Source organism: Pristis pectinata, chromosome 12 (assembly GCF_009764475.1).
Source record: "Pristis pectinata isolate sPriPec2 chromosome 12, sPriPec2.1.pri, whole genome shotgun sequence".
Classification (NCBI taxonomy): Eukaryota; Metazoa; Chordata; class Chondrichthyes; order Rhinopristiformes; family Pristidae; genus Pristis; species Pristis pectinata.
The window spans coordinates 28,244,337-28,268,279 of NC_067416.1; the positions used below are offsets into that span (position 1 = coordinate 28,244,337).

General features: G+C 37.6%; 1 protein-coding gene across 1 annotated transcript in view; it reads right to left on the bottom strand.

Annotated features, from left to right (window-relative positions):
* The window catches only part of LOC127576921 (cilia- and flagella-associated protein 46), a 172,335-nt gene that overhangs the window by 14,696 nt on the left and 133,696 nt on the right, over nt 1-23,943 (bottom strand). The window contains exons 43-54 of the mRNA XM_052027745.1: nt 23,475-23,672; nt 22,518-22,697; nt 19,513-19,680; nt 18,585-18,682; nt 16,867-16,943; nt 15,616-15,809; nt 12,572-12,690; nt 11,614-11,705; nt 9,209-9,373; nt 7,331-7,398; nt 3,112-3,172; nt 2,022-2,057 (exon numbers count right to left, since the gene is read on the bottom strand). Of these exons, the coding sequence (XP_051883705.1) occupies nt 2,022-2,057; nt 3,112-3,172; nt 7,331-7,398; nt 9,209-9,373; nt 11,614-11,705; nt 12,572-12,690; nt 15,616-15,809; nt 16,867-16,943; nt 18,585-18,682; nt 19,513-19,680; nt 22,518-22,697; nt 23,475-23,672 (1,456 nt within the window). The remainder of the gene's footprint in view (nt 1-2,021; nt 2,058-3,111; nt 3,173-7,330; nt 7,399-9,208; nt 9,374-11,613; nt 11,706-12,571; nt 12,691-15,615; nt 15,810-16,866; nt 16,944-18,584; nt 18,683-19,512; nt 19,681-22,517; nt 22,698-23,474; nt 23,673-23,943) is intronic.

The following is a 23,943-nucleotide window of genomic DNA, read 5'->3' on the forward strand; positions in this document are numbered from 1 at the left end:
CCATGTATTATTTGACATTTCTACACTGGGGAAAAAAACTGAGTATCTAGTCTGTTTATGCCTCTCATAATTTTATATACTTCTATCAGGTTACCGTCAGCCTCTGACGCTCCAGAGAAAACAACCCAAGTTTGTTCAACTTCTCCTTAGAGCTAATACTCTGCAGTCCAGGCAAAATCCTGGTGAACCTCTTCCTGTAGTGTGGTGACCAGAACTGCATACAATACTCCAAAGGTGGTCTAACCAAAGTTTTATACAGCTATGACAATATTGGCTCTACACCAAAGTGACGTATCTTACCTGAACACAATGAGACAAGCCTCTTCTATATTTTAACCCATCCTACTAGAAAGTGACAGTCTGCCAAGGATTATCCCCAGAAATCAGTTCATTTATCACATCTTTTTTTGCGATGCTTTTTCATCAGTTTTTACTGAACCTATTAACTACTCTATTTGAACTGCCCTTATGTAATCTTGGAATTCATTACTAATCTTATTCTAATAAATGACTCTTAAAAGATTAGGAGTTTAGTCAATAGTAACAATAGTAGCAACATAAAGACCATGGAAAAGATAGTAAGCATATACCTAAATCTCCTTTCCAGAAGCTGCCTTACATCGCCAGAGGACAGGTTCAATCCTGGCCCCCGGTGCTATCTGTGTGGAATTTACACATTTTCCCTGTGACCATGTGGGTTTTCTCCAGGTGCTCCAGTTTCCTCCCAAGTCCCAAAGATGTGTGAGTTTGTGGGTTAATTGGTCATGGTAAATTGCCTCTACTATGTGGGTGAGTGGTAGGATCTGATGAGAATGTGGCGAGAATAAAAAAAATGGGATTAATGTAGGTTTAGTGTAAATGGGTGGATGATGCTTGTCATGGACGAGGTGGGCTGAAAAGCCTGTTTCCATGCTCTGTCTCTCTGTGACTCTATATCCACCTTACTTTTCACTGCACGATCCCTTCTAATGACAGGCTGCAGATGTCATAAGTGTACATTTCTAACTTACTCCTCTCCCCTCACCATAGCATCACTATTCCTGCACCTTCCTCTTTCAGATAACCAAAAGCTCCCATGAGGCCAGACTAAGCAACAAGAGAATGAGGAAGGAGGCAGCTCACTCACTCAATCTGCCACTCACAGTCGCCACCTCAGAAACTGACATTTTGCATTTCTTACAGGGCAGCATAGAGGCAGGATCTATGCAAGCTAGGGCAGAGGTGAGCAAGGGCAGAGGCGGGCTGAGGCACAGGCGGGCTAGGGCACAGGACAGTGAATGTGTGGTCTCGGTGCCAGAAATTAAATTAATTCTTTGATAGAATGGGCATGTGCAATGAAGTGTTGCTGCATTGGCAAACCTGCCTGAAAGCATATGTGAAATGTCAGAAGTATGGTCTCTACCAGCTTTGACTTTGCACACAATTGTGAATCGAGTTTGGAGATCATCCTTTCCAGCAGGGATGTAACTATGAATTGTGAAAAACTTTTTTGGAGTATACTCCTGTGCGTCTCCAGTTTTGTTGAGGCAGTGGAACTTTTATTTGAGCAGACTTATGTCTCTCCAATTGTGTTTTGGTTGGCAAATTGTCTCTCAACGTAAATCAGCATCCAAAGTTCGTAATTAAGTGTGTCGTTGGTCATGAGGAGGTAAAAGTAAAGAGGATGCGTTTTGTCTGCATGCAGCCACACTTTGGCCTGTTGTGAGCACTGAAAAATAGAGGGTGTGAAAGATTGTCGCAATATTTTGGTAGTTCCCCAATATCTTCTGTGTATGGTCGCAGACCAGTTAAATATTGTGGTTATAGTACATTTATTCATTCCAGATATTGCCCTCAAGGCAACGTGGATACTGTCCAACGACAACTGCTTCAATTAACTCTTTTACTTATTTATTACAATAAAGATGGTACCTGAGCAGTACCATGAAGGGACAGGTTAGCAACTGCTCTTAGGATATACATTTTGCTTTGAAATTTAACACACATTACCAATATGTAAGATTATGTTTATGGTCTCTTACCCAAGTCATTGGTTTCATCATAAGGATCTACAATATCTGACCAATCAAGTTAAAGTTTACTTACTTTACATGACTGCACGGCCAGTCATCAATACATATCAAATTATGGAGGTCAATTGGACAGTAATTGCCTGAATTTCTATTACATGCCATTCATCACTGAGGTTCTTTGCTAGGTTTGAAACCAGTGTTGCAGTGTTTGGTCTTTTATCAGCAATTATACCACATAAAATCTTAATAATTTGTCATAAATTATTATTTGTGGAAAAACAATCTTGGAACTATTTTTCCTGCTTCTGGATTGCTGATGCTTAAAGCACCTTGAAAGTGAGATCTTCTTCAGCCCAAACTGTTCATGAACCTGGCCTTAGACAACCCACCAGACATAACACCATGGAGTTTAAAATCAATACATATTGCACACGTTATATCGAATCTTAGAAAAGGTCTGAAAGACAGAAATGAATAAATACTTAATTGAAATATTTCATTTAAAGAAGCATAAATTCCTTAAAACAAATCAAAAACCTGACGATTTTTTACTCTATGGATCGAGAAAACTAAAGCTAACTGTAAGAAATGGGTCCTTGGTCATGAGCGATAAATTCTCCATGTTGCATTACAGTTTTGAAATTTAATTCCATTGAGTTCAAAGAAACTGAACCTTGGAAACTGATTACAATGCCTGGTGGCTACTATATTGTACATATATTACTAAACATGAAGGAGAAATTTCTATCATTCTGCCAGTACTAATATAGACAGGGATCTCATTTGCTTCTTTTAACATCTATTTGAACTCTTCCAGCCACCTTAAAAGGCAGCAGTGTGGGCTGTGAGGAGGATACAGAGAGGCTTCTGGGGACTTAGACTGACTAAAATGATTGACCAAGAATGAATGTAGTGTCAAAAAACGTGAGGAAACAAGGAAAGGTTACAGTTAAATATTGTGACAATAAATACAAAAGAGTCACAATTATATGTGACTATTGCTGTTAATATCAATAATTAGGATACTCTTTCACAATATAAAATCCTTTAAACATATCACATAAATTATTTAACAGATTAAAATTAATAGAAAGGATACATCTGAAGTTGTGAGTATCCACTGGAAAACAATTAGGTGGTACAATACGATCAATTGCTACCTGCAGTTTAAACAAAAAGCAAACATGAAGCAACGCTGAAACAATTACAGATTAAACTTTTGCTTCAAATTTTGGTGATTACATTAATACTTTATATCCCTACTTTAAAACAGACACTAGGAGTTGGAACAGTTCAACTGCTCTGGGGGAATCTGCTGTTAATTTGAATTCAACCCATCAAAACTGCAAACAGGGTTAGATATTGCTGCTCTTGATTTGCAGTTATCTAGTTGGTATTGACAGCAATACAAGGCCGCCTGGAAGAACTCTCTTAAATTGTGAGCTCTGCCTCATTAGCTTTCAATCGGGTCACGCTTGGGTACATTTTTGGAATCAACTCAGAGCTCAAAACTAAGCCAGGTTTAAGGCAATGTCATTTAAGAGTTTTCAGCATTAGTTTGAGTAGCTACCAATACAGGCGATATGGATATCATTGGAACAGGTTATAGAAACAAAGTTTACCATTTAGTTCCTCAACCCTGTCTACCATTCTGTTCTATGACTGCAGATCCATAACTTCTAACACTCACCTTGATTCAGTATCTTATCACATCTGGTTAAAAAGGATCTCAGATTTAAAACTAAAAATTAACCTAGACTCAACTGTCATTTGCAGAAGAAAATGTCAAACTTCAGCCAATATTTGCTTGTCATTGTATTTCATAGTTTCCACCTGAAAGGAGCTAATTTTTTTGCCCTAGACCATGCCTTAGATTCATCAATCTGCAGAACTGTTTCTCTCAATCTACATTAAAAGTTCATACATCACTACTTAAAATATCCCTCCGTGACCTTTTAAGTTCCACAAAGCACAATTCTAATTGAACTAAATTAACCCATAGGTACAGGTATCATTCTAGTTTATCCATGCTGTACTCCTCCCAAGGACAATAGATCCATCCTAATGTGTAATGACAAGATGGATACACAAGAGACTGCAGATGCTGGAATCTGAAGCAACAAACAAGATGCTGGAGGAACTCAGCGGGTTGGGCAGCAACTGTGGAGGGAAATGAACAGTCCAGGTTTTGGGTTGAGACCCTCCATCTAATCACATTCTGTCCATTTGAGTGCCTAGCCCATTACCCCTACTCTCTTTCTTCTGTTGCCCATCTTAACGTAACCTAACTTAACACAACCTAACTTAATCTAACCTAACTGTCTCTTATCATGAACTTTACCAAAGGCCTCCATTTAAGTCACACCCATCAATATTCACTGTCCCCTACAGTCACCTCTTCAAAATGTTCAGTTAGGTTTGTTTGGTATAACCTCTTTACACATTCATACTGGCTGTCTTTCATTGGCTGAAAATTTTCATTGTTTGGTAACATAGTTAATTAACAACTCAAGTGAAGTCAAAGACAAATGAAGTTAGATTCTTCTTAGGCAGTCCCTTGGGATCAAGGATATCTTGCTTGATTCCAAGGGTCAAGCAAGATATATTTGATATCTATTTCAGCTATCCAGTGTCAGTCATGAGAACCAAATGGTCTGCCCAATGGTCTATAATTCCTTGATTTTCCTTCCTTAGGTAGCAGAGTGACATATGCAATGGAATTCTTGGATGATTAAATTAGGAGCATTAGCAATGTTCTCATCTTCCTTTCCTGGAGACGGAAACCATTAATTTGGGGATTCTGTCCCTTTATTGTTTTTTTTAGTCTGTCCCTGATCCAATGTTTGTTTCCCAAATTTTTGGATGCCATCCACTTCCTCTTTTTCAATTATTGTTGCAAATTCAATATAGCGCTCTTTCCTTGATATCTCTTGTTTCTTTTTGTAGATAATTTCTATCTTTTCAATTTGTTCTTTTCATCCCTCCCAGGTTCCCAGATCTGTGCATTTTTGTGCTTGTTTTGTATTTCTTTTCTTGAAGTTTTATGTTGTCTCTTATTTACTTAGTTTTCCTTTTTGTTTTACTGGTAGCAGCTCTCTTGCTCTCAGAGTATAAACTGGTTATATTTCATATTAAACTAATTTTTGAACAATTCCGACCGATCTTCTGTCATTTTGTCCATGTACCATAGACAGTCTCTGCCTCATTGCATGAAAGTTAGCCTTATCTTAATCTAAAATCTTAATAGCTGCTTTATTTTCTTCCTTTCAACAGTACCTTGAACACCTAACCAAATCTGATTTACTAAATGTTCCTGAATATAGCATGTCAAGTCTTCTTGTTAGTTCTGAGAAATATTGCAGCAGAAAATTCTTGAATATACTCAAGTAACTCACTAGTGTTCTTGCAGGATCTGATGTTCTTATTCCAATCTATAGGAAAATTAAAATCACTTGCTATTCCTTCATACTTGTCCACTCACTGCACTTACTACCAAGGGACTTGTGCACACTGTCTTTATCCTTTGCTATTTCTTATTTCTATCCATTATGTCTCTATTGCCGAGTTTCCTCTTATGATTTCCTTTCTAATCATTTAAGTAATTTTATGTTTAATCACCAAGAATACTTCTTCCCCTTCATTAATTTTTGTAGCTTTCATGTAGACTTTGCATCGTGCAATACTTGATCATCTTATTGACATGCCATACCTTCCGAATTGAATGGTACTTGCAGTTTATCCAATTAGTTTCTTATGCTCCGTGTTTACGTAAAGAACACTTATTTAGGCCACACAGTTTAACTTTTCCATCAGTTATCGGTTACTTCTCCCCTGGTTTACTACTGCACTATTAGTTTTCCCTTCAATTCTCGTGAATAAAATACAATTTTTGATTATTTCACTACTCTCCAACCTTTTATTGATTTTACAACAGTTCATAATATACTTCTCCCTGAGTTTACTCCCTTTCGAATGTTTAAAGCCCCTGTAACAATACTATTTATCCTTTCCAATAAGACACTAGTCTCAACGCTCTTCAGACTAAGTCCAACCCAAGACTGTACATTCTTTTCATTCCAATACTGATGCCAATGCCTTAGGTTCCAAGGTCCCCTGATCAGTCTCTTGTTGTCCTTGCCACAGTCTATATCCTCTTCCAGACAGCAAGTACATTTAATCTGTACAATAGTATCAGTTAGCTGGATTTTAGTTCATCTATCAGGACACTAATTGAATGAGGCAACCCTATCTGATCCTGCATCTTTCTGTTGGTGTGACCTCTCTCTGGGACACACTATTTGAACATTCTTCCCCTCATTTTTGTGTTGGAGGATCTCCACTTACACTCCTGTTCAATGACTAACCCAAGAGTTTCAAGACAGAGACATCTACTGGCAGACATGTTCTCTCAGGATACCATCACTATCTATAAATTTCCACATACTACAATCTACACATGCAAACTGGATTGCCATATCTTACTATGTAATTTCAACCTACTGATTTTTTTTAAACACACAAGCTAATACTGTAAAACAAATGACTAAATATTTAAATATTTACATGAAAAAGCAAAATTCCTCCCCCACTCTGCACTGAAATACCACCAATAGAATTCTGAGTATGATACTTGGTTTACGATGCATTCTGTTTATGTGCACTCTATCAACCTAGTAACATCAATGAAGTGTTAAGCCTTTGAACCTGGCCTGCCATGCCCAATCTGTGACACTATGCCCTTCTTTCCATAATTTTCAACTAAATACATCCTGTATTTAATGGGTCTTTGACAAGATATGGCCTGGGTGGAGGATAACAATGGAGTTTGTTGGCAGTAGTAGGGATAAAGCTCCACATTGCCAAAGTTTCATGTGTGTTATTCTTTTATCATTCTCACTTTCCCTCACACAGGTCTTAGTGAGCAAAGAGTGCTACCCAATAAAAAAAAATCATTCCATTAGTGCATCTGATACACTCTAATGAATTAAGCAAACTGTACGTGAACTGCCTGCTTAATCGAAATTCAGATTAGCATCACAAATCTGGGAAAAAGTTTTAAATCTGACCACAATCTTTAGGAAGAATCAAAGGTCTTCAAATAAATTCTTTACAAGAAAAGATATGAGTGCAAACATTTTCCTTTAATCAATGCAGAATTGGGCAATGTGTTTCAATAAAGCAGCAGCGATAACATTTTGATAATATTTTGGATCTTATAGACGAGACTAAGTTATTCTTCCTTCTCAAATCAGGCCAAGTTATCTAACATAGGTCACATGCTGTTTATTGTCTATAATAAATCATCTTATGTCGATTACCATTTTAATATTTTTCTTTTGGCTTCCTGCTCCTCTAGCGGTTTTTACATCCTTTGTGTTTGGAGTTTCTGTTGCAAGGAAAAAAACAATGACCATGAAGAACAGGAGTGCTCCACATAAATTTAGGTGTGAATACAAAACCCATATATATAAAATAGCGCACTTTATCTAATTATTAAGATGAAAATAGCCTTGTGCAAATTTAGTCTTTGAATGATTTCATTCCCAAGAGCCATCCATATCATTGGTTCACAAAAAACTTCTTTTAAGAATGTTGGCACCAGCAATATGGAAATAAGACCTCCATTTTCTTCAGTTATGTATAAAGATGTTATTTGGTTACACATCCTTCAGATTTCAATAATGTTATGCTCTTTTATTCTGAAGTTATCTTAAATCTAGTTATTATGAAAAGACGAACCTAATTCCATGGTAAGAGAAAGATAAGCTTAGAAAATGAATTGCCCCCTTTTTTTGGTGCATTAAAACATTGTAACGTTCTTATGTCTAGTTCCAGCACCACATTAGATCCCCTCAAAACATTTCAATGTAGAATAAAAACAGGAATGCAACACTGCTGGTGTGTTTTAACCCAGAAACAAGCATAAAAACAAGCCTAGCAGGGCCAAACAATGAAATGGATCTTAACTAGTATAAATTCAGTAAGGTTCAATTAATGCACGGAGTAAGTAATATGAAGTCCAGTTCCACAAAGTACCTCTATCGACTATGAAAATTGGGATTTTGGTAAGAGGAGGACTGAGGTGAATTGGGGTTAAGAGGTGCTGATCTGGTACTTTATTTCTACCTGGTGAATTAAGAGAGTCCAGACAGAAAGGAACTAAGTGACCACCAATGACAAAAAAAAACAGACAAGTAGATCAGAGAATACTTTGAGGGAACCTTAATTTAGTTCTGTATATTGATATATTTTCTATGCAGGGGGGTGTGCAACTTCAAGATAAACCTGCAAGTAGTGTTCCCATGTGCCTGCTGCCCTTGTCCTTCTTAGTGGAAGCCTGGGTGAGTAATTGCAGTGTATTTTATGGATGATATACACTGTAGCTAGTGTGGGGTGGTTATGGAAAGAATGAATGTTTAAGGTAGTTAATATGGTGCCAATAAAGTGGCTTCTTTGTTCTGTATGGTGTTGAAAATCTTTGAAAGTTGTTGGCACTGAACTCATCCAGCCAAGTAGAGAGTATTGTATAATACTTCTGACTTGTACCTTTTAGATGGTAGAAAGGTCTTGGCGTGCCAGGACATAAGTCACTCATCACAGGACAAGCAGCCTCTCAAGTGCTCTTGTAGCCAGCCATGACATTTACGTGGCCAGTCCAGTTGGGTTTCTGGTCAATGGCAATTCCCCCGAGGACAATGACAGCAGGTGACTCAACAATAATAATGCTATTACAAGTCAAAGGTAGGTGGCTGGGCGCTCTCTGTTGGAGATGGTCATTCCCTGGCACTTTTGTAGCATGAATATTTGTTGACAGTTATCATCTCATGCCAGAATATTGTCAGGGTCTTGGTCCATGTGGGCATGGGCTGTTTCATTAACTGGGATGTTGCAAATGGTGTCTATTCTGCAATTATCAGAAAACAACACCATGCCTGACCTTATGATGGAAAGAAGGTCATTGATGAAGCAGCTGTTTAAATATATATCACTTTCTAGTATTTATTTCCCAAACTTCCATCTTTTTTAAAAATTCCTTGAAGACCGTAAAAATCCTATTCTTTGATCAATTTTGGGCCACACCTCGTGATTGCTCCTACTTAGGCTCACAAATTTTCCCACATTATTGTGAAGTTCTTTGGACAATTTATCAAGCTCCCGTAAAGTAGGAAAAATCAACTTGTTTACTTCTATGTTACCTGGCTCGTCTCTGTGTTGGCGATTGTATAGCAATTGCAATGAGAAGTCTCTTGAAACGGAACTGATTACATCTTTCTGCAAGACCTTCAGTGCCTCCAAGGGTAGTTCCATCAATAGCTTATCAGCCAAAAGGATTACAAATTCTCCTAAACCTTGAGATTGACCTGAGAAGAATTGATTTAAATTTTGATTTCAGAATGACTTCAGGTGAAGGAAAAATATCAGCAGTCAATTATGAAAACGTTTGAACAAGAGAAAAAGTCTCCTGCAAGTTACTTTATAAAGACCACATACACACAAACACACAGACACATGCACACACAGACACAGACACACAGACACACACACACACAAATACATAAATATTGTATAATTAGATATTTGAACAGAAAGCAGCATGTTTTGCCATTTAACATAATGGAAAACAACAGGTACTTCATTGACATGCCCACACAAAGAGCCCATCATTTCAGTTATGTTTTTAAATAGTAAGTGATAATCAAGGTGAAGGACTTCCCCACAGGCAGTAAGGAAGGAGAACCTGCTGGGATAACCTCCCCAGGCACCTTTTATCTGCCTCTTATTTGGTCTAATAGTGAAGCAGACTCCGAACAAAATGAGTTACTTGCGTTCATTACATTTCACTGAATGAATCACATTTGAACAAAGAGGTAGCAAAGTTATGCAGGTGATTTTTGTGGTGGGGCGGTAGGAGGGGGGGGTGAGGTGGGGGGGGGGGGGTTTGGAAGATGGTGGTGTTCCGAAGGTGAGTGGGTGATCTTTATGGATAAAATATAAGATTGCAAAATCAGTTCAGTTAACGAGGACATTGCATTTGTTAGCAGCCGAGATCAACTTTCTAAAGTTCTTCATGGAAGTACCTTTCGTAAGGCCAGCATACATTATTCATTCTAAATTGACTTTGCAAAGGTGTAGATGAGCTATATTCTTTAAGCACTGAGGGGAAGAGACTTCCACAGTCTTTTTAGATAATGAGTTCCTGGATTTGAAATAATGATGAAAGAATGACAAGATATTTCTAATTCAGTCTGCTATGTGACTTGCAGTGTAATGTGGAGCTGTTGATGTCCCAAGTGTTTGTAGCCCTTGTCCTTCCAGATGGTAATGGTTGGGAGTTTGTGATAGGTTTTCAAAAAATCCCTTTGTGAATTTCCATAGTTCCTTAGGTGAGTGGTGATCAAGGTGGGTGCACTGATCTGGATGGCTCTTTGAATGGTGTTGATGCCAAATTCATCCAGGGAGTCGAGAGTACACCTTATGCATTTTAGGTGGTGGGTATGCTTTGGGGAGTAGAAAGTTGAATCATTCATCACAGAATACCCAACTTATTGCACTCTTGCAGCCAAAATATTTCAGTGGCTGATCCAGTAATGTTTTTGGTCATTGGAAACTCCCAGGTGTTGGGAAATTTGATGATGGTAATGATATTGAATGCCACAAAATGGTAGTCAGACTCTCTTTTGTTGAAACTATATAGCACTGATGTTACTTCCTATTTATCAGCCCAAGTCTCATTACTGTCAAGGTCTTACTTTTGCAGACACAAAATGTTTCATTGTTTGAGCAATTGGGTGAATACAATGGGACACCATGCAAGCATCAGCAAATATCCTTATCATATCTTATGCTGGAGCGGAGCTCATTGAGGAAACGTGAAAGTGATTGGGCTTAGCACCTTCCCTGAAGAACTCCGGCAGAGATTTCTTACAGCTGAGATCATCAACCTGCAGCAATCACACCCATCTTTCTTTGAGCTGAGTTCAACTTCAGCAAGTGAAAAGTTTTTTCCTTGATCTCCATTGAATTTAATCATACAAAGGCTTCTTGGGTGCCTTGATATTAAGGTCAATCATTCTCTCTACACCTCTGGAATCCTGACCTTTTGTCCAGATTTGATATATGGGCAGGGAAAAATAGTTGAGGTATTGAGGAGAGTGTAAAATTTGTGGGAGGTCAATTGTTTCGCAATTTCTATCCTGAGGATATTACAGCTCATCCAAAAATTTATAATGGAGAAGCCATCTGGCAGTGGACATTCAAGAGCATTCAAAAGCTGTCTGTTGTACATATGTGGAACTTGACCTAGTGTCACCTAGGGACAATATGCAGATGGTGAAGTGAAGGAGACCTGGGGACTGCTAAGCAGATGAAAAGATTGTTGTGCAGGTATTCCAAGAAGAGCATAGTTGTATCATTATTCAATCCCTCATAAAGATGTTTAGGGTATAATTAAATAGGTATCTCTTAGCTCAATCAACTAAAAAAAAGGGGCAGAATGATCTGACTAGTCACGTCAAATTTGCTGAGTGGACAACAAAAAAATATTAACCAAATTCAAAAACAACTTGCCAATAAAATTCCTCTCCAGTTCTTTCTGCCATACCTGGAGTTGATTTTCCACCCACTGGTTTTTCCTCTTTCTTTTTGTGTTTTGATTTCCCAGAATCCATTCCTGTTGCCAGGGGAGTCGGTGGTCTGAAAAAAAGACCTTTAATTAGGATGTATCTTCAAAAGATAGTCATCTCCCACACATCACAAAAACTAGCCCAAACTGATATGCTTCATTGTAGATATACCAAACCTTGTCTAACTTGCTGCATATCTTGTAAGGAAAAGTAAAAGCTGTCATTTTTAAACCATTATGCATAAGTAATAAGGATTGTTTGAAAGTACCTACGTTGAACATGTGAGCTGGGGAATGGTTGCACTTAGCTTGGCCTGTATTTTAACAACCCCTTGCACTAGGAGCAAGATCATAGGTGGTGGGATGGGGAGGGGACGAGGCAAGGAGACATGGGGGACAGTCAATCACGTACAGTGTCTTGGGCATCATAAGCATGAGAACTTCTCTGTCATGGAGCCTTGCACAGAACTCATGTTGTCCTCCAGTGCAGAAATGCCTTAACATACCCCTTTTAAACTTTTTACTATTAACATATATTAAGGTTTAATTTACAGTACTCATTAACCTTCTGGCAGGTTTCTGGGTTGCAGAAGGAAGCCTGAGCATTGAGAGGAAATCCCCAAAGTGAAGAGAGACCATACAAACTCTATAAAATCCATACAAATTTTCCATTGCTGGGAGAGGAAATCAGTTTCTTTTTTGCTGACATTTCATATAAAGTGTGGTGTCGGGACTACAGTAGGTACTCTGAAAACATTCATGTAATAACAATTCCTTGTTTACTATTTGACATATTACCAGTGTGGTTCATGTTGATTGTAAAAATGATGCAAGAAATAATACAAAAATGCATTATCAGGCAGTATATGAGCAACAGATTTATTTTACTGAATTTTATAGGAAAAAGGCATAGTCTCCAGACAAAGTGGGTACTTACAGAGTAAATGTAAAGTCAAACTGTGACAAAAGAGGATTCAAGTACTCTTCCATAGAATCGATAATACTAGAGAAATCTTCATCAAGCTTATGTTCATATTCTGTTGTAGATTTTGTTTTCTTTTGATTTAAATACGAAACAGTAAGTTAAAACAGAATCAGCCACAAAACAGTTACACCACTAAAGGAATTTGTACTGGTTCTATCTAAAAGCAATCCAATTAGTTTCAAATCGCTGCCCTCTCCCTATAGCCCTGTAATCCTTTTCCTTTCAGAAACTTACCTGATCCCGTTTTGAACTCTTCAATTGAATCTGCCTCACTACTGGCAGTGCACTTCAGACCCTCACTGCATTACAATGTTTTTTTCTCATGTCACTTTTGGTTCTTTCACTAATCACTTTCATTCTATGTCCCCTGGCTCATGATTCTTCTCCCAGTGGGAAATGTTTCTCTCTATTTTGTGATTTTGAGTACTTCTAAATGATCCTCCCGTAAAATCCTATAGAGAACAATCCTAGCTCCTCTAGTCTCTCAATATAACTAACATCCTTCATCCTTGGAATCATTTTTGTAAATCTCATCTGCACTCTTTCTAAAGTCATCATGTGTTTTCTAAAACATAGTGCTCAGGCTGGATGCAGTTATTGCCGAACCACTGCTTTACAATGACTTAGTATGACTTCCTTCTTGTGTAATCCATTATTTATAAAATCAAAATCCCTTATATATTATTAAGTGCTTTCTCAACGTGCCAATAAACTATATTCCCAAGTCTCCATGTTCTTGCACTTCTTTTAGAACTGTTGCCTCCAGTTTATATTGCCTCTTCTCAGTGTTTCCACCAAATTATTTCCACCAAATTATTTCCACCAACACTGCACACTTTCAGCATTACATTTCACTTGTTACTTATTCCACAAGCCTGCCTATATCTCCTAGGTGTATTATTATCCTCCTCACAGCTCATCGTGTCTTCTCCAAATTATGCCCTGTATATCCAAGCTCAATCATTAATTTTTTTTAAGAAAAAGAATGGTCCCAGTGACATCTTGAACTGCAACAGCTCAGGAATCTCCCACATAACACACTGTAATGCATGATGCAATATTCTCAGGACCATTTACAGTTGCAAAGATTTGCTTTATTGTGTGATGACATGGGATTGAATTCTAAAGCTCTTCATTTTCCATAAAATTGAAAAATCATTGGCTTTGAATACAATGTACATCATGTGGCTGGTAGAATTACATTGCAGAGAATAGCAAGAAACTTGGAAAACAGGTGCAGAACAGTGTTTTTTTTTCATCATGCATCTGCATTGAAGTAGACTTGCCTCTGACTGCCTGAGGGTCTCTAAAACCAATGAGACATTTTTGCAATTGGCCACAGTAGAAGTTTCCCCATTAACATTCTAATGTACCCAGTGAGAGGAGTGTGCCAGTGATGAGCAGATGAAGTAGGTGTGGGAGGGAGAGAAACTGGGTGATAGGGGGCTGGTGACTGGGGGTGGGCGGTTGGAAATAAGGGTGTGTGTGAAAGGACCTGGGTAGATGAGAAGGAGAGAGAAAGGGACAGAGGGGGAGCAGGTTACCTGAAATTGGGGAATTCAATGTTCATGCCATTGGGTTGTAGACTACCAGGCGGAATATGAGGTGCTATTCTTTTAGTTTGTGTTTGGCCTCATCCTGGCAGTGGAGGAGGCTGAGAACAGATAGGTTGGTGTGGGAATGGAAAGGGGAATTAAAATGGCCAGCAACTGGGATCTCAAAATGGCCATTGTAGACAGAATGCAGGTGCTCGGCAAAGTAGTCACCTAGTCTATGTAGAGAAGGTCACATTGAGAGCACTAAATAGAATAGATGAGGTGAGAGGAGGTGCACGTGAATCTCCGTCTCACCTGAAAGGGCTGTTTAGGTCTTGGATAGAGGCGAGGGGGAGGGATGGGTGGGAAGGTATGAGCAAACCAGGGAGTTGCAGAGAGAGTAGTCCCTGTGGAAAGCAGAAGGGATGGGGAGGGGAAGATGTGACTGGTGCTGGGAACACATTGTAGTTGGAACGTTGTAGAATTACGTGCTGGATGTGGAGACTGCAGGAATGAAAGGTAAGGACCAAGGGAACCCTCTCCCTATTCTGTCTAGGGGGAGGCAGGATGAGAGCAGTAGGGCAGGAAATGGAGGAGATGTTGGTGAGGTCTCCATCAGCAACATTGGGGTGGAAGTCTGAAAAAGGAGGACATCTCAGAAGTCCTGGAGTCAAGAGCAGATGCAGTGGAGATGGAGAAACTGAGAGAAAGGGATGGTGTCCTTAGAAGAGACAGGGTGGGAGGAGTTGTAGCCTAGGTGGCTTGGGAGCTTGTAGTAAACGTCAGTGGGTAGTTTGTCTCCTAAGATGGAGAGAGAGATCGAAAAAGGGGAGAGAGGTGTTGGCAAAAGTCCAAGTGAATTTGAGGGCAGGGTGGGAAGCTAGTAGCAAAGTTGATGAAACTGACGAGTTCTACATGGATGCAGGAGGCAGCACGGATGCAGTCATGGAATCAGCCTTTTGTTGCACTGGAGGAAAGATTAAACTTTACATCTGTCTTCAGAAAGACAAGGATGAAATTCATACTTTAGCAGATTAAAGAGAAGTAAACATAAAAAAAATCATTAACCCTGAAAAGCATTTGCTAAAATTGCACTGTTTAGGGGCTCATGATAGTTTCCTTGCTGCTGTCAATATATGATTTCCATACACTTACCTAGAGATTGAGACACAATTGGAACTTACATGCAATACTATACTCATTCACATACCACTATTCCAATGCTTGTATATACATTTCACACTGATTAACACACACACACACACAAATCATTTTTAAAGAATAGGACAAGATTATTTCCAATTGAATGCTGAAGTTGTAGTCAAGAGAGTTCCAGTAATGGGAACAGTATGAACAGGAATCAGAGGAGTGTCTTTCTGTGCAATTGTTTCTGCATTGGAGACAAAGAAAACAGCACTGGTTATATAATAAACATGGAATGGCAAAACTAGGTTAACTCACCATTTCTGGATTTATGTCTTCATGTAATTTCTGAAATACCTTCTTCCTTTGCATCATGTGATTATATTGGTATTCAAGTTTTAAGAGATGTTGAGCCAAGTTATTCTTATAATTGGAGATTTTTGCAATTAAAATTGAAAATAATTGTGGATTTACAGGAACACGAAAAATTTTAGCTTGTGTTGGTCCTGGACCTAAATTAGCATAACATAAATATTTGAATCAAAAATGCATATAATGATCTACAATGACAAAATGCATAAAGCGTAACTGTATCAAAATAAACACAATAAATGTTATCACCATAATACTAAAATAATTATTTGTTCCTAAAGATTAAAGGTGATTATGAACTGGATGATCCAGTAGAGTACTTCATGGCGTAACATATGCCATTGATGGTCTCTGCCACATTGTGGTTAGAGAGCCACAAGTAAAGATCAGCCACATTTTCACTGGCAGGAAGCAAAAATTAGGAGAGTCATCACCATCAAAAGGTGGTGCAATTGAGACATCTTTTATTGAAGATGCAAGGGCAAGCTTTTGTCAGTAAATAGTTGACCCGAAGAGACAAAATGTAGAGATAAATGAAAAAGATAAATAAAATAAATTGACAAAGGATAAAGAAGATGACAAATACAGAAAATTAGATCCACAAATCTAGATCCAATGGCTGATTGAGTAAAAGAAAAATCAGAGATTGTGTTACAAAGCACAGATTTTATCCACTTTAGTTGAAATACGGTCAATTTCTAACAGTAGCTATATGGCATTGTTCACCAAGACTAAAAAATACTCAAGGTGTTCATGAAGATTTAATCCTAAACTGTTCCTTCCAGCTAATTACAAGTGGCATTAGCAGAAGTCCAGCCATTTGCTTTCTGCCAACCATTTCAACAGTCACAAGAGGTCAACAATAGTGCACAAAACAGAGGACACAAATTAATCCTTGATAGAAAGGAAAGCACAAATTTTAATACTAAGAATAGAAATGATAAGAGATAACACCTTCAAAAGGAGTAAAAGAAAAATGATGCGGAAACATACAGAGAAATTTGAAGAATGATGAAAACATGCAGAGCAAAAAATTGGCAGATTTCACTGACATCATGAACATGCCTTTACTGAACTCACATACTTAAATTTGAATCAATTCCATCTTAACTTTTCAAGCAGTAAACAGTAAAATATTCTATTAACACAAAAACAGTATAAGGTACTCATTCAGAAAAACAGTAACATTTTTCTCACTTTGGCGTCCTTTTGCCTTTTTCTCAACAATGGGTTTTTGTTTTGGTTTCTCAAGAAGTGCTCCATATAACATAGATCTACAAGACATTTATATATTTGTTATTTTTCATATCCACAAGGAGGTAAGTTGTGAGAAGCTTAATAAGATATCTTACTTATTACATTTTCTCTACTGGTTTGATGTTATGAGCTGGATCCTGGGGGTGAGTTGGGCGGCACTGGAATACATGTGTTGTGATCAGGATGTGTAAATAACCTGCAGCCATATGGCTTGATACAGGTCACATTCACAATTGGTGTTAAGAATTTAATTACATGGATTTTAGCACCAGTCAGCACTAACTGTGCTGTCTATTGCCTTAGAATTTATCCACATCTCCTAATTACATTTGCAGCTAGTACGTAGTTAAGTTAGGTGATGCTGATTGAAGCTTCATAAATGGGAGATGCATTGTGGCAGCAAACACTAGTGGACTACATTACACACTTCTCTGGAGATTGCTGGTAACTGCAGAAGATCAAGGAAGAGATTGGACAGCCCAATATAATGACATGGTTCTGAAGGGTTTGGATGACAAGATAATAAGCAGAGAGTTATTTTTCTCCACAGAGAGCCCAGAAGACTTCCAGGAAGATTGACAAATAGCAGTGGAAGGAAGTAAGAAATTAGATCCACCACGAGGAGTCAAACTCCAAGGACAATAAGGAACTTAATGCAATATGCACATTGTCAAAGTCACCTGATACTGCATCAAATGCATGTTCTAGTAACTGTTTCACTGGCCTCCAGGATGGTGGGACTTTGAAACTGAGTTTGTACCAAACTGAAAATCAAAAAAAAAATTGCAGATGCTGGAAATCTGAAATGAAAACAGAAAATGCTGGAAATACTCAGCATCAATGGAACAACAAACAGAATTAACATTTCAGAACAAACACCCTTCGTCAGAACACCTGTTAGCTGGTCAGGGTAGTTTGCAGGTTTGTCCCTGATTTACTGATTTACTATTGTTGGCATCAGTTGTGTGCTATCTTCTACAAGAGACGGAGAACTGTTAGTGGATTGACATCCATCTGGGTAATGTGGGTGGTAATTGGCTTGTTGTTAGTGGAAGCTATGAAATTGGAGTAGGCCTGGAGTGATAGTAAGTGCTTGAGGGTATTGGTGCAGATGTTTGAACGTGGATCTGATGATGCTTTCACTGACCTTGATCATTATGATCATTAAACTTCTTGTGCACTGGTTCCATGTCCTCAGGCGCTCACTCCTGGAGATTGCAGCCTCCTCTCCCTGCCACTTAGCCCTGCACTTGCAGGGCTATCTGAGCTCCTATGAGCACAGGATAACCTTACTCCTTTCTACCTCATTGGTCAGCATCCAGGGCTTCATCTGAAAATTGTTGTGCCTGCTCTTGTTTCTGTCTGCCATGGCTCCTACCAAGAGTTCAAAACCTTTGGAATAACTAAGAAAACAAAATAGCTTCCCTACTAAAAGTGTGGATATGGTTTCAATGAGCATCAGCTACCTTAAACTAGTACTTGCCACTCACAATTTCAGGCTCTGGGATGTGCTTAAGTGATAAACAGTGTTGTCCAGACACTGAAATTTTGCTAATTAGGGCAGAGCACAGATTAATTTCCATCACAATCCTCATACATGTTTTACCTAAATACTAATAAAGGAAGCACTTTAAACAAAATATAAATTTGTAACATACCTGTCTTCAGAATGTTGAAGAACAAATATATTAAAATTGGAAGGAAATTCACTTTGAAAACTGAGATGCTGTGGTTGAATGATAATATTTTTCCAAGCCTGCAAAGAAAGAATTGAAGGATAACAGATAAATGCCGTTTTTCATGTCTGAAATTAAAATAATGTAAAATATTGTCAATATATACTTAAACGAAAGCCTCTTTAGGTATAGTATTCCTTGTTTACTTTGACTGATGAGATTATTTTTGGCCTTTCAGAAATTGTTCTGAAGTATAGAATATCACTTAATAAAGTATTGATTATAATGATTTTTACTGTGTTATATCTAAGAAACCTCACGTGAACTTTGCAATTTATAACGATCTCCAAAAGTGCGGCATGAAATAAATAAATTTTGTGGGTTTTTTTGTGGGAGTTTAATGATGAATTGATTTTTTTTATATACAATTGAACATTCCATGACAATGAGCTTTGACATCAATTGCAGTAGCTACTATGTAAATTTATCACTGATTCAAGTTTAATCGTACCTGTGTATATTGGTTTATATTCTAGCTGATTCAGGTCTTCAGATTCCCATTTGCCAACATACCTTACCTTCTCTCTGTTGCTGGCCATCACACGGTCTGCTCAGCCACGATCCAAAATACAAAGGAAATGTTCTAAAACAAATTTTAAAACCAAATCTTAACAGCTCCACCAAAAGTCAAACAAGCACTTGGCACCGAGTTGGCATTCTGCTTGTATTGGAAAGCAAGGGTGAATCACATGGATAAAATTCTGCCCCCACTTTTGTGGGCTATAAAGTTTAAGCTTTCCTCCCTTCATGATGATATTGTAACCATACTGAGGGAAATAGACTTGTTATTCATTTCATATTAAATGTAAACAATACACTACAAAATAAATATTGGAAATTTAGAATTTACCTTAAAATTTCTGCTAAGTCTTTCATTAACTGTCTTGAGCATATTTTTCATAGTTCCATCCTTCTCCAGTTTTTGTTGAAGATGTAGTAATGCTACTAGTTGGGAACTGCTGGTATCATATCCAGTCCTGATCAAGGCTTCTTTTAGCATAATTGATGCTAAGCAACTCTGTAACAATTTCAAACGTATTTTAAAACTTTTGACCTAATCTTCAAAAATTCCACTCAAGCTGCATTATCTGAAAATTGTGTGCAAATGTGTCTGTTATTTGGTTCACTCTGTTGTCCTATGTTAACATTGTACTGCCATGATCATTAGAAAAGTATCAGCATGCTGTTCTCAACTGGAAGAGGAAGGCACTGTGAAGGACTGTAAAGCTGGGAAGTTGAAAACTTTTGACTATTAGTAAAAAATGTTTTACACAAGATCAGCAGTACTCATCTAAAAAAATACCACAGGTACTACATCTCTAGTAATTTCCTTAGTTAAAAACAATACCATTATCTTTATTACTCCCATGAGATAAAGATAAGGTATGTTGGAAGTACACATGTCCATCAGCAATTGAAAAGAAGATAGACAAGTTCTCTGATTCCTCTTCTCTGAAATAATAACCTAAATAAAGCAAATGGTGACGAGTGATCTCTTGACTTTGGAGGCTCGTGGCATTGAAGATAAGACAAGGGGAATTTTAACATGGCTCTGAAAAAGCCAAGAGAAGTACAGGAAATGGAATGGACGTGATGAAGGAACCTGCCAACTAATGTGGATGAGAATCCTCAGTTGAAGAAAATCCTTATTCCTTCCTCTTCCTCCAAACATTGTCCGATAAACATGTGTTATTCCAAGTCTATACTCTCCTGTCACTTTAATTCTCCATTGCATTTAAGTCCATTACCCTATTATTTATTTATAGTAGTGTTCCACTTGCTTTTCCCAAAACAGAAAGTGAAAAAAACCTTCAGTAATATTATTACAAATATATTATCAGTTGAGTTCATGGATTTGCTCCCTGAATTCAAGTAATTTTACTCTTAATTATATTTCTACTTCAACATTTTATTGCTTTCATAAACTTTGTGGAGCTTTTAAATTGTGAAAGATCTGAGTGAATTACTTATTTTGTTATAAATGAAAGAAATGAAAAATAAAGTAAATAAGTTTAAATGATAAATTAAAATGAAGAGAATGACTCATGGGAGAAAGTCAGTTATCCCACTGCTTCCAAAATGTCACATACCACAAGAATAGAGAACTAAAATGCTTAATTTCTTGAAGGTAGTCAGAATTCACTGATTGATTCATATATAATATTTATATTAACTTTGTTATTTTCTCCTCGGCTTTCTTTTACTTTCCCATTCTTCTGTGCTGTTAGTTGTTAGATTCCTAAATTAGTAAATTGTCAACTTTAACTTTATTATATTAAAAGAAGTATAATGGGAACATATTGTTCTTCCAAGAAATGTTAGCCTTTTTGTTTAAAAGACATGACAGTACAGCTTTTGAGCACAATATTTGTAAATAGCTAATTAATGTCTAGATAAAATATAAATGCCCATTCATAAGTGCTGAATTTGGAAAGGCTAGGACTATCTGTAGACCTGGGAATATACAAAGAGGAAACAGAGTTGGAAAATTCCCATCAGAATTTTAGATTCTGGGATTTTAACAAGTTTGTTCCAATAGAATTATAACCTAGAAATTGGATTAAACATATTTCTGCTGCATTAAAACACCATTGCATTTAGTTCTAGTGCCAAATTAGGCCCCCTTAAAGAATTATGAAATGAGTCAAAAGAAAGTTTGAAACTGAAAATTAGGGTGGTTTACACAAAAAGGAAGCACTAAAGTACATAATGTTCTTGGTTGGACCATATCAATTCAGGCACCACTGCTGACACTTTGTCACACAGCAAACACAGAAGGATATCAATCTTTAATCCCTGTGGCAGCCAGATAGCAGCTACATACTGGGAGGTAGACATTACCTATATGGACATTAAAAAGGTGTTTGACAAAGTTCCACGTGGTAGGCTGGTCCAGAAGGTTCAGGCACATGGGATACTAGGTTAGCTAGTAATTGGAATGCAGAATGCACGTGTGCTCATGAATGATTTTTCATTGAGCAATATGGAGATATACAAGATAGATCTACTGTAGCCTCCTAGAATGATCTGATGGCCAGGAAGTTGTGAGTCATTGTTACCTTGACCTCAATGGAGAGAGGCATCTTGGCTTGAGTTTGTAGCTAACGGTCATGAGCAGGATGTCCTGCAACAAGATCCCAAACCCACTCAGAGTTGCTTGCCATGTGGATCCCAAAGCCACTGACAACAGAGAGCTGCCAGCAGTGTCACCACTAAGGCAATCAGTGATTAAGTAGCTCAGCAGCTAAATGCTGGAAATAACATTCCTGTAATACACTGCAGATTTTGGATAGTGTTTAAGCAGTCTACAGTCAGTACTCAGGATACTTAGATGTTTTAAAGTCAAAGTGTCCATCAGATATCAAGAAAAAGCAAGAAAGCATAACGTCCTCCTCGTTCTAGTGAATCTGCTTCATTATGGTCATTGTGTAGATTTTATGTTAGTGTGGTATGCATCATTATGATATCATTACATGAGGTCTGCTTTTTTTTTAATATATGGATTGCATCCAGGTGTGCCCAGTCCAATTTTTCCAATTAGGACAAATCCACCTGGAAATTGTCACTAGCACAATCTACTCCATGTAAAGTCAATTTTGGGTTACCGACTGCTTAAAGAAACAGCACTAATTGATTTAATTTTTAGGGTTTGCTGTTTTTTTTAGCTTAGATGTGGCTTCAATGATGAAGTAACTAACACTGACCATGATGTGAAACAAACCTGGGCATTTTAGCTGATGAAACTTAATTAGCAATTAAAATATTATTGCACATTGTGTTAGTATTGTTATTAAACCACTAGTTAGATGAGGGTTGAAACAGCCAAACATGCAAGAATTAAACAAATTATCATACCTGGTGTAATGCTAAATACTGACTTGCTGAAACTGGGTCAAATTGTCCAAAACATTCAACCATGTCGAGGCTAGCTGCTGCAAGGATATTAGTAAGGTTGCTGTTTAATGCCTGGTTCATGGACTGCAACAAAACTTCACTGGCATGAGCAAGGTACACCTGAGCAATGGCCCGTTCTTTCTTTAAAAAGGAAGAAACAGACAATAAATTCTAATTTCATTCCCTTTTAAAGAATAATTGGAAACTATATAAAACACCAAAATGAGGCAAAACAATTAGAAAGAACAACTTGAATGGTTAGCGTACACAATCATGAAAGGGTTAGAAAAAGCTCACATGGAGCATAACACCAACATGGAGCAGTTGGAGCACACATTCTGTTGCTGTACAGTGCATTCTATGTAATCTGAATAAGAAAGTTCAGAGGTATACAGAAGGTACATCTGTGCTTTCAAATACACTAGACTTATTACTAACTAAATATTGTTTATGATGTTGGTCACTATAACAGAGAAAAGATGTAGATGTGATGTAAAGTATTCAAAATAGACTCATTCCTTGTCTAAAGGATAAGCAAAAGGCAAAAATTAGAGAAGCTCAGGGTTTACAGTGTAGAAAGATGGTTGCTGAAGGATGATCTTGGCGAAATACCAAGTATTAATTACTAAAGATAAGATTAATTCAAATAATTACTTCAAAGTAAAAGGTTCAGGATTTGAAAAGAAAAATTTGCCTTCAGAAAAAAAACATTTCAAACCAATATTAAAAAATGTGTCTTGATACAAAGAGTGATAAGTGCCCGGCCAGCTGGGGTCATACAGATAAAAATCCTGGGTATGTTCAAAATATAATTGATTCCTGAGATAGGAGTTATATTAGAATGATGAGCTTAGTGAACTTCCCAATCATTAAAATTTTTATGTTCTTAATTAAGTAGTATATTAAAATAGTTATTACCTTAATTTGTGCAGCAATCGCAATGCACTTTGCCAGCTGCTGAGCTGAAAGCTGCATATCAGAATGCACATGCTCTGATTCGACTTGCTCATTTTCATCCTGAGTTGAGAGATGCAAATCTGTATGCTCGTAGTTTGATTCAACTTTTTCATTTTCTTCTCTGGATTTCACTTCCTTTGACAGCCCATTTTTATTTTCCTGCTTAAGATATGAATGTTAACAGAAACAATGACAAAGGCATGCAACTAGTGATATTAACCAATGGTTCTACAACAGGACTATTCCCAGTGAAGACTGGCGTCAAAAAGGCTGCACTATTGCCCCAACACTTTTCTTGATCTTTCTTGCCACAATATTGCATTGCACTTTCAACAAGCTTCCCATAGGAATGGAGCTAATCTTCAGAACTAATAAGAAGGTGCTCAATCTATAGCATCTACCTTCCAAAACCAAACCTCAGTAGTCAAGC